This window comes from Pyxicephalus adspersus, chromosome 4 (genome assembly GCF_032062135.1).
Source record: "Pyxicephalus adspersus chromosome 4, UCB_Pads_2.0, whole genome shotgun sequence".
Taxonomy (NCBI): domain Eukaryota; kingdom Metazoa; phylum Chordata; class Amphibia; order Anura; family Pyxicephalidae; genus Pyxicephalus; species Pyxicephalus adspersus.
The window spans coordinates 132,398,440-132,409,648 of record NC_092861.1 but is presented as its reverse complement, the minus strand read 5'-3'; the positions used below and the strand labels follow the sequence as shown (position 1 = coordinate 132,409,648).

Below are 11,209 nucleotides of genomic sequence, written 5' to 3'. Positions count from 1 at the left end.
ATAGATAGATAGATAGATAGATAGATAGATAGATAGATAGATATTCCAGCACAATTGTCTTCCAGCTAATAACTGTACACAGGATGTTTTCATGTAAAACTTGGGCCAACATGAAAATCTTGCCCAGCTTCTTGTTTATTTCTTGAGAACACTCAAAATGCCTAGAGAATTCTTAGGCAGATTTTTTTAAATGGTAAAGGTTTTAGTGTTCTGCCAAAACTGCCGGCTTCCCTCCCTATTCGATTTGCAATTCAAAAAAATTTGAAATTCTAAGAAAAAATGAATAAAGATTAGTGAAAGCAGTATTACTAACAAATGTGTCATTTCTTCAGCCAAATTTGGATTAGGCCCCTTCGTTATTTATTATTTATACAAATGATAGAAATTTAGTATTGGGGGAATAATTAACAATAATATTTGTGTTTATTAAAGTATATAATAATTCTATTACTAGTATCTCATCAAGAGTGTAACACTTTAAAAGATTTTTAAAATAATTTTCAGTCTTTCTAAATTTCTCTATATAGATTTCTATATATAATACCTAAAGATTATTCCATTAAGCCCTTACAATTTACTAAATGAGTTTGTCCATTTGAATGTATTGCCTTACAAAGGAATTTTCATTTAGTTTGGTAATTACAATCTCAATTCAACTTTGACAAAAACAAAACATGTGCATCAACATTCCCGTCTCTTACTACCTCTAAAATAAAAAATGGACCCATTAGGTCCACAATTACCCATTTCTTGAAATTGGTTCTGAGAAGTAAAATTGCTTGCAATGACCACTAGTCTGAACTTAGCCTAAGTGCCAATTCCCTTCCTAGGTCTATAATTGTTTAGTAAAAAAAATCACTATGTTGCAAATGTATACTACTGCAACCTGTATCCTATAAATGGTGCAGATGATTTAACAAAATAAAGACTACTATTTTAAGGTTTTCACCTATATACAACCCAACTGATGATGTGCATTTAAGCTATATTCAGAATAATAGTGAGTCTCTGGTGCGGTTACTGCTTCCTCATGCCAGTGAACTGCTGCCTTGGGGGAGATGCCACATGTAACTTTTACCCATGGCAGTCCCATAGATAATGAATAAAGAGGCAGAGAGTAGGGACGAGCAAGCAAATTTATTAAATTTTGTCTTGCAGCAAGTTGGACTGTTCTCGCTTACCAAACATTAAGGCGAAAACGGCCTTTGTAAATTCGGCCGGCGAGACCGAATTTTTGGGACCTGGAAGACCAATCAGGGGAGCAGAGCTGTAAGCTTCGCTCCCCTGATTGCTCTTGCAGCCCTTTACTAGTTGTATGTGTTCTTGGATAGAGTTTTGCTATCCAGAAACCCAGTGAGACTCTAGCTGTCTGCTTTTGAAGAGGGGGATTACCGTGGCTGCATTTATAAATGCAGCCGCGGTAATCCTCCTATAGTGATTTCCTGGATTTTCAATGGTTTCCCAAAATTTCACTGAAATTTTGCGTACCCTTTAGAACTTCAAGGAGAATGCTTCAGTGCCACTCTATGCAGCCTACTGCCAAATCTGCAGACACTGGTTCTGTAGAAGTTGTTTTTTGAGTTTTATAAGAAGAGATTGTGGATATACCAGAAGATGAGAGCAGAGATGAGTCCAGAACTTGTCCTGAATCAAGTCTTCACTTTGTATTGTACTCCCTGCATACCAAAAAAAAAAACAATTCATAGATTTCAGTTTGATTTTACATAGGTAGATGGGAGCTATGTGAACAATGGAATTCCAGGGAGATCACTGAAAAGAAATATTTAGCAGTTATATTGGTAATAATTTTACATTTCATTAACAATACCAGAAAAGTTTTTTTTTCTGATTCTTTCACAAGTAAAGTAGTACTAAAAGAATGCAGCCTGTCTCCACCTAAGCATTGTTTTCTTGTCTGCCAAAACCTTTTCCTGTTGAAGGAAGGAACACTTTGTTTTCCTTTGATCATGAACCTTGTGAGGGAACTGCAGTAGTAGAAGACACATTCATAAGAAAAATAGTAACACTTTGATTAGAGGTTTCAAGGCTCCCTACCAGAATCCATATAATCCTACATCTCCATATTTATGATTGGCTCATCATGGAGGAGACTGGCGGCTGCTGTAGCAATACAGTGCATGCACTTGGTGGCAAATATTTTTGTGGGAGGACAACCTAGGTACAACTTTTTAAAATAAAATTATGATTTTTTTGGTGAAGAAATATAATTTTTAAAGACATTCTGGTATAATCAACCTCTATCCACAACCTTTTCTTCTCCAAATCTCTAATCTTCCTGGCTTTCACTGAAACTTGGCTTTCCTCCTCTGACTCTGCCTCTGCTGCTACTCTCTCCTATGGAGGCCTACACTTCACACATACCCCTAGACCAGGCAACAGAGTAGGGGGTGGTGTGGGTCTCATCCTCTCCCCTAACTGTACATACAAAGTCCTTCCTACCCCACCCCCTCTCATTTTCACCTCTTTTGAAGTCCACTTCATCCGTCATTTCTGCCCCCTACCCCTGATTGTTGCTGTTGTCTACTGCCCCTCAGCCCAGTTTCAGAATTTTTAGATAACTTCCAATCTAGGCTTCCACATATTCTTTCCGATGACCTGCCCACCTTCTTCGGTGGCTTTAATGTTGCAGTGGATGAGCCCAACCATCCTTCCTCATCCAAACTGCTCTCCATTACCTCCTCCTTTGGACTCACACAGAATATAAAGATCCCATGCATATCGCCGGAAACACATTAAACACATTCATCCACCTCCTCGATTGTAAGCTCTTCGGGGCAGGGTCCTCCTCCTCCTGTGTCATCTGTCGGTCATTTGCAACCCATATTTAATGTACAGCGCTGCATAATATGTTGGCACTATATGAATCCTGTTGTTATTAATAATAATATCTAATAGACATCTGTTTCCTTTTTTCTGCTTGCTGTCCTTATGGATAACTATTTCTAGACAAATATGGCCGGAGACAGGTAAAAGTAAGCAGAATGAAAAAATATGATGATTGGTCTATGTAAAGATGAAAGGTGAACCTGGGTGATCCAGCAAACTCAAGTTCAGGATAGGAAACATTTGCCAAATAATAGCACATGATTTTAGAAAATCTATTCCAGGTTTGCTGGATCTCCTAGGTTCATCTATAATAGTCTAATATTTCCAGTGTTGGGGAGTTTAATAAATCAGGCCCAAGGTCTTTGTGTTTTGTGATGGAAATTAAGGCAGGTGGGAGGGGTTGGTAGAGTACTATATATAGCTTCCTGAAAACATCAGAGTACTCTGCCTCATGTAGGATGCCCATGACGTAGATTCTGCAAAATTAAAACAACAGAATATTTTATTTTATTAGGTAAAACAGGATACATTTAGTGATATGACTAAGTTAAAGAATGGGAATACATTTTTGCTGCAATACTCACCTAGAATCCAGCACTGTGCCCACAGAATGTCTGTACTGTTCTGCTGTCTCTGCCAATCTTTTAAGGGAATGACAACCAGAGTAATCCAAATCACTTCATCATTCTCTCATGCACATCATCACAGCCTGGGCCTACATAACTCCTGGACTGAGCATCATCATTACATGAGTTCAGCTCTTTTCAGAAGGAGAAACAGCAGCCCTGCCAAATGCTACAAAACATGTATATTGTTTTTCTTTCCAAGATCCAGGGGGGCTTTAGAGTAGGGGAAGCATGTTTGGTATGAAGAAAGTTTTAAGAAAGGAAAACAGCCAGAACTGAGTCATCAATACGTTTATTTGTCCTTTGCTGCATGAATTTACCCTGCCAATTTAACTTTTTAAAAAAAGCATTTTTTTTACATTTTATTGCTCAAATAAAATCTAATAGTATATTCACCTAAACATATTAAATATATCCGATAAAACAGTGCAAAAAGCAATTACTATTGGCACATGGTTTGGGTACACAATTACACGCTTACTAATTACACACTTACTAAATACACAATACAGCATTCACATGTCAATATGAAGGAATAACTCACTTTGGCAAATTTTGTTCCCTCAAAATGCCATGAGAAAAAAAGATTGCAGTTTTGGTTCAGGTCAAATCAGTAGATGGTGCTGTGTCCTCATGTAGAGCATGTAACAAAAGTTTGCTGTCAGAAACAAGGGACATGAGTTTGTTACACACTTTACATAAGGACACAGTGCCATCTACTGGTAGCCCACAACCATGCACAAAAGATTTAAGAGCAAATGACCCATCATAACTAAAAAAACAAAAAACAAAATACGTTAGCATGTAAGAAGGGGGGAGGTGACAGACTGAGCCATGTGATTTAATTCTAAAACTTTTAAATATTTTTTTTTTTATGGGCAACTTCATCTTCACACTTTTGTGTGTGTATATAGAATCATATGCAACTCAGTTCTCAAAAGTGCCCAAGTATTTTGTATTTGTGATTCTTTAAAGCAATGAATAGCTTATACAAAGTTGAATATATTAAGCATTATTGTAATATAGCTCAAGAATGAAGACTTATATACACATATTACATTTAATGCACCATTTTTGCAGAGTAAAGATATTCTTTTTAACTATATACAGAAAATAACAAATTCATGAAATGTTCCTGAGAGTGTCTTATCATTTCACTGCAGTGATATTACTGATGGGTAAAGCATTCTGGGTCTCATGGCTCAATGCTGACTCCAGGCATATTTTAGATCTTCTGCCAGGTTTTGTATGCGTTGGCAGATTTCAAATACATTCTGTGTCCCCAAAGAGGAGATTTCTCTTTCTGTACTGTTTCTAACATCTTTTAACTGGACAGGAAGTAAGAGAAGCTCTCCCTCCTAGGGACTGAGACAAACATAAATGCCAAACCTTTCTTACTAATATGTTTTATTAGATGTGTGTGTCTCCATTGTAGATACTTCCTCTTACTTGCTGACTTGAGAGACCCATCGAAGAGGAAATGTAATGGATATCCAGGAAATCTCCAAAAAGGGACACACAGATACCAAGATCAAGATGAATCCCTACCTAGTCTATTCAAAAGAATACAACATATGGTTTTAAAGTATAACACCAGGAAGATTTATAAGAGACAAAAAAATGCAGTTCTTTACTCATTAATTAATTCTTAAATTCCCAGATGCCAGTGTCATAACCTGATATTGACCTCTTGCAGACCAAATACAGCAGAGCTCGGATGGAGGGATAAAACAAGAAGTCCAAGCAGCCAACTGTGCAAGGAGAATGCTGAGAGGGGGGAATAAAAGAGAGGTAAGCTCAGGAGTTTACTGTTTCTTTTTTCACTGTCCAATCATAGTCTGGGGGCGGGAGAAGACCTGTAAATGTTACTGAACTGAAGTAGAGAAAAATCAGGTCTTTTTCCCTGCCATATAAGGCTGTGCGGTATGCCAGATCTATATACATTTTAGGGCTGGATGAACAGAAAAACAAATCATTGAGCAGTTCACATATATGTCTTCTATACTTGTATTTAGCTTTTTGCCTCGAATTCAGCTTTAACTCCATACACAACAGACCCTGCAAATGCTCAAGTACTCCCTGGATGCCCCATGATTTCTGCACAAAGCAACAGCCTTGCAAACAGTCCCACACCACATAAATGCTCAAAGAGTTCAGGAAACATTGATGGATAAATGAAAGCAAGTAGTATAATGCACTGGCTATTTCTTTATAATTGGCTCAGTTCGAAGATTGTGCTTGTTTTAAATACAGTTAAGCTATGTGCAAATATTAGATTTTTGTCAGTGGAAATGATCTTCCATGATTGTTACCAGTGATAATAGAATGAACGAGCACTGTACACAAAGTGCTATTCAGTTTTATAGAGAAGGGAGGATGAGCGGGAGGCACCCCACTGCGTTCTCCGCCATAAGAAATGACAGCAGTCATCCCCAGTCAGTTGTTTAGTGAACTACACTGCTGATGGCTAAACGTAAGGGGAATGCTGTTCACTGCTAGATTTTTACCTCTGCCAATCACTATAATTATCTAGTGTGTGAGCCTCAGGCTGCTGCTTACTTCTGATATGAGTCTAGTCTGGTTTGATGTTTCCATCTTTCTTTTTGGGTGTTTGTATGAGTCCCTGGAACTACTGATCCTGCCAACGCTGCCATGCAGCTACCCCTTAGGTAGCAACCAGAACCAAAATCCCCAATGTTGGCTGGTGTCAGACACTAGGGGGAGTGCTGGTGTTACTCCCTCTGTCATGTGACAGTGCTGGGGCCTACTGATTGGGTGCCAGACCAAAGAAATGCCACATAAGAGATTGTCACATGTCCCCTATACCCAAAAACTCCAGGTATTTTCATCAGAAGCCAAAAGAGTAGTAGGAGATATCTAGCAAGGTGAGTATTGATGGGTTGGTGGGTGACTTGGGCCATATTAGACAACTGAGAGTGTTTCTTTAAGGTAAGATTTTAAAACACTAAATAGAAGCAGAAACACCCCAGGGACGGCCAAAAAGGCTTACTATATTAGGACATAACAGCCATACCTAAATAATAAACTGTAAAGGGGATCTATGGGCAGTTTTACATATTTAATGAAGTCTAAAAAACATTAACACAGCATTTCAAATGGAGTCAATTAAATGAAAAAGCAAAATAACTGATCTATTGGCAGAATCAATATTTAACAGCGCAAAACATTATGAGGTCTATTAATAAAGCATTGAATCTGATATTGCCAAATATTCCCTGGTTGAGAATCAATCAGTCATTGGAAACACATGGACCCAAATGACTGATATTGAATGCTGGACAAATTTTAGATATACTGATTTATAAATAGACCCCAATGACAAACTGCATCATATAAGTCACTTTTTATTTTGCACACATGTATATCATTATAGGTTATTGAATTTGGCCTACAGCTCAATTCATGCAGCTTACAGTATAAAAAATTTAAAAAAAACAAGCAGGTTTAGAAATGAAAGAACACAGTTTGACTTACTAATGTCCAAGCTTGATATAGATTTGTAATAGTAGTCTTGAAACCATTAAAAATGATTGGTGCTGGGAATTCAAAATAGGATTATATCTGTGTGCATGGAGTACCAGATCACCTGAAGTCATTGATTGCTTTATTCTCAGATTCTGGAACCCAACAATATTTATCTGTTGCACTGGTTTGCTTCTCAGTCTCTTTATTCTTTGCGTTTCGTTTCCGGTAGCACAGGACCCCTCCAGCAACAATGAGAAGTACCAGAACAACCCCACAGGCAGATAAGATACTGACTAGTAAAACTACGCTATACCCATCCTGATGGTCACTTTTGACCTGATCTGTATTGCTAGAAGAGCTATCTGTTCTCCTGGAAGTTGGGGTGGACGATGTCACCTGTCTTTTATCTTCTTTCTCTGTAAATTCAGCCTGAAACACTGAGCTTGGGGTGGGTTGGTTTGTCATGTCTCTTTGGCTGTTGCTAGTAGTTTCTCTATTTATTGGTTCAGAATCTTTGTCTCCATGGCCAGAGGACGCTATGTTTTCATTTGGTAGTTCCGGAATGCAGGAGATCCAATCTGATGATAATTTAAAACCTTTTGGGCAGGAACAAACGTAGCTCCCAGGAATATTTTCACAGGAGTAGGCACATGGGGAATTGATACACTCATCTATATCCAAACATGATTTCTTATCGGTATCTAGGACATAGCCAGTGTTACAGGAGCAATAGTAAGATCCGTAGGTGTTGAGGCAACCATGAGAGCAAGTTGACTGAGTGCACTCATCTATATCCAAGCATTCTGTACCATGCCAAACAAAACCTTCGGGACAATGACACTGGTAGCTGCCCATGGTATTGATGCATGTGTGGTTGCAGGGCCTTGCCAAGCATTCATCAATATCTAAACAGTTTCTTTTATTTTCAGCTAGCACAAAGCCAGGTAAGCATGTGCATTCATGGCCATGTAGATGGTTTATACAATCGTGCTCACATTGGTGGGATTGACAGTGATCAGGTAAAACACAAGACACCATGTCTGGTGCAAGCACATAACCATCGTTGCATTCACATGAGATAGATCCTTTCTGTGACTTCTCAGTACATTTATGTTTACATCCTCCATTATTATAGTTACAGCCAAGCTCCTCAGAAACACACAAAGCTCCAGGATTTCGATTTGAACGAGGTTCAAACCACTGGTACACATTAGTTCCACTCTCTTTCACATCTTTGCATAATAAATGATAAACTTTACCATCCTGTTGGTCAGCACAAGTCACATAACCAAATGAACCATATGGCAATAGATTCAAAGAGGAACTTTTGAAACTAAATGGGGTTTCATAATCAACTAGTCCGGGGCCAGCTAATACTAAAGGCTGGCACATTCCCTGGAAATCAAACTTGCAGATATAGCCATCAAACAGAGCTGAACACAGGCTATCCACCCACTTGAGGTTATATAGTGGGTCCATGTGTAACATCATACTCACACACTTTTCTTTGGTGCATGTTGACTTTGGTTCACTCATCCAGTTGGAATATTGGCTTTTTGCTGTTTTCTCATCATCTGTGGTCCAGTAGAAGCCTTTGAGCAAATCGTGTTTAATAACACATTGCTTTAATTTAAGTCCAATCCAGAGATTTAAAGGTTGACTAAGTGGAGAGTTTTTGGTGAGTTCTAAAAGCAAGTTGCGTACAGTCTCAGCTTCTTTCTCACTCTTTATTGTCACCAGGTAACCTCCTTTTTTGGTGCAGTTCTTCTGTGCATCAGAAAACTTTGCCTTGCCAAGGTGAACAGTGTAGCATGCGTTACTTGAACAAAAAGCTGCTTCTTCCTTTCCATCATACACTCCATTGGTAACCGGTAAATAGGAGGTGAAAAACAGAAGTCCTGCAATTAGGATCCACATTCTTCTCTGCTCCCCTCTTGTTCTCTTTCTGGCATAGACTCTCTTGCTGAAGACAGGACTTAAGAACCTCATCCAAAGGCACTTAAGAAGTGGGTGTATAAGGGTTATGACTTTGGTAATGTATATCCTTTTTATTCTAAGAGACAGTCCGCATGCATCCTGTGTTGTCGTAAGTCCTATTCTTCGTCAAGGAACAGAATTTCCTGAACAGTCCTGGCTTGCAATTGTTTTCTTTGTTAAGAGCTTCTTATCTTTAAATGCTGTGCAGTTTGGTTATTTTGTATATAAAGGACAGGATAGTTCCCCTGTTGCTTTGTCTGAGATGTAACATTTGCAAAAAATGGGTTTTTAAAATTTAGGACCAGTAGGCAATGTGCTGCTTTAATCTGATCATTGCTTTCTGCTATCTGAACATTACACACTGGCACTTTCTGAGAACTTGGCAATGCTACTTATAAAAATAGAAAAGTCTTCTATTTTGGTTGTTATTTTAAGAAGTATAAAAAACATGGGAGGTTTTACAAGTAACGCCATGCATATTTGAGATTTAAGATTTTTTATTTATTAGTAGAGTGCACCAGAATTTAAAAAAATGCATTATGGATTATCTCTTCTCTACAATTTATATAGACTTCCAGCACAGTTGGGTCATGAGAAATAAACCCCTATTCATTACTTGTGACATAGTGATATGACATTTGTTAGCTATGTGATCAAATAATATTGATATAAGCTGACTTTTGTTGGTGGCTCATAGGAGGTACTAAAATAATACAAATTTCAGCATTTCATGAAATTGTTATGTTAATATCTATTCACAGATACAGCAAAAATCTTCTTGCTGATAATTTCTTGTGATTGACTTCCATTAATATTATTTAGAAAGTCTGAACAATTGTTTCTTTGAGAACGGAGGAGGTGACATCAACCATTGAATCCATTAGAGAACACAGAGATATGGTAATTGTGGTTTCAATATGGTGATCTCATGTTGGCTGCTTTGATATCACCTTCAGTGCCTAATCTATAGACTGCTCTTGTACTAGTTTATGGAAATAGCTATGGGATATTCTGTTTTGGTGTCTTCTGAAAATACTTTACCTGCATATTTATATCTGAATGGCATTCACTTCCTGGAAATAATAATAAACATTCTATCACACTCCAGCCATTATGTATGTCTGCAGTCTCTTATTTTCCCTTGTATTATGTCTGCAATCTCTTGCCATAACCTGTAGTATGCCTGCAGTCTCTGACCATCTCCTATAGTATATCTGCAGTCTCTGACCATCACCTGTACTATATCTGCAGTCTCTGACCATCACCTGTACTATATCTGCAGTCTCTGACCATCTCCCATAGTATATCTGCAGTCTCTGACCATCTCCTATAGTATATCTGCAGTCTCTGACCATCTCCTATAGTATATCTGCAGTCTCTGACCATCTCCTATAGTATATCTGCAGTCTCTGACTTTCTATTGTGTTATGTCCGCAGTCTCTAAACCATTTTCTGTAGTATGTATGCAGTCTCGTACTATCCTCTATAACATGTCAGCAGGCATTTACAGCTTTCTGTAGCATTGCATTCATTAATTAAATGGACAGCCATTGCTGATCTCAGGGACTGCATTCGGGGCTCATCATATAAAGTAATCTGACTGCCACTTACTCAAGTTGTGCCTGCTACTTTGGGAATGGGAAAAACAGCACAGATAAAGTGTATGCATCCATGTACCACTTCATTTTGCCCTTAGTAGGATACATAAGAAGAGCTTTGTCTTATTCTTCACCTACTGCTTTGGTATGTACCTACCTTTGTTCTTATGTTATGTTATTTGGTATGTTTTTATTCACAACTTTATATATTGCTGCGTCCTGCATATTTCCGTTGCATATTGTAAAACAGAAGCGTGGTTTTTGTTTAAAGCTACCTACAGATTTCCCTTGGTTACATAACTAACCAGACATCCAGAATCATCTACCCTTTCCCTCCCCAGGCTTACTGCCCCTTACTTGCCTCACCTGTGGTCATTACTCAGAGTGTAGTTCAGTGTGCAAGTCAAGAAAGGCCAGGAGACTGCAAAAAGAGGTGGCCTAGGGCCAGCATGACTGGGTGAGAAGGTTGTGCAGAGTGGGATAGGGTTAATTGCGGGGTGTGGGAGATCAAGGCAGGGATAGGTTGGTAAAGGAAAATAGTGAGTGGGAAATAAGTTATATAGAAAAGTGAGGTTGAAGGTCTACACCACAGGGAAGAAGATTTCCACCCTCCCTCCTTGTTATAAGAGTTGGGATCTCAAAGCAGTTTATCTGGTTGAAAGAGGATTGGCAGGT

At 38.4% G+C, this 11,209-nt stretch overlaps 1 protein-coding gene across 1 annotated transcript; it reads right to left on the bottom strand.

The window, feature by feature from the left end:
• Positions 1-3,749: 3,749 nt before the first annotated feature.
• On the bottom strand, positions 3,750-9,070 carry CD93 (CD93 molecule). The gene has a single exon (XM_072409662.1). The coding sequence runs from the start codon at positions 8,946-8,948 to the stop codon at positions 7,077-7,079; it is 1,872 nt and encodes a 623-aa protein (XP_072265763.1). The 5' UTR covers positions 8,949-9,070; the 3' UTR covers positions 3,750-7,076.
• Between the last annotated feature and the right edge of the window lie 2,139 nt (positions 9,071-11,209).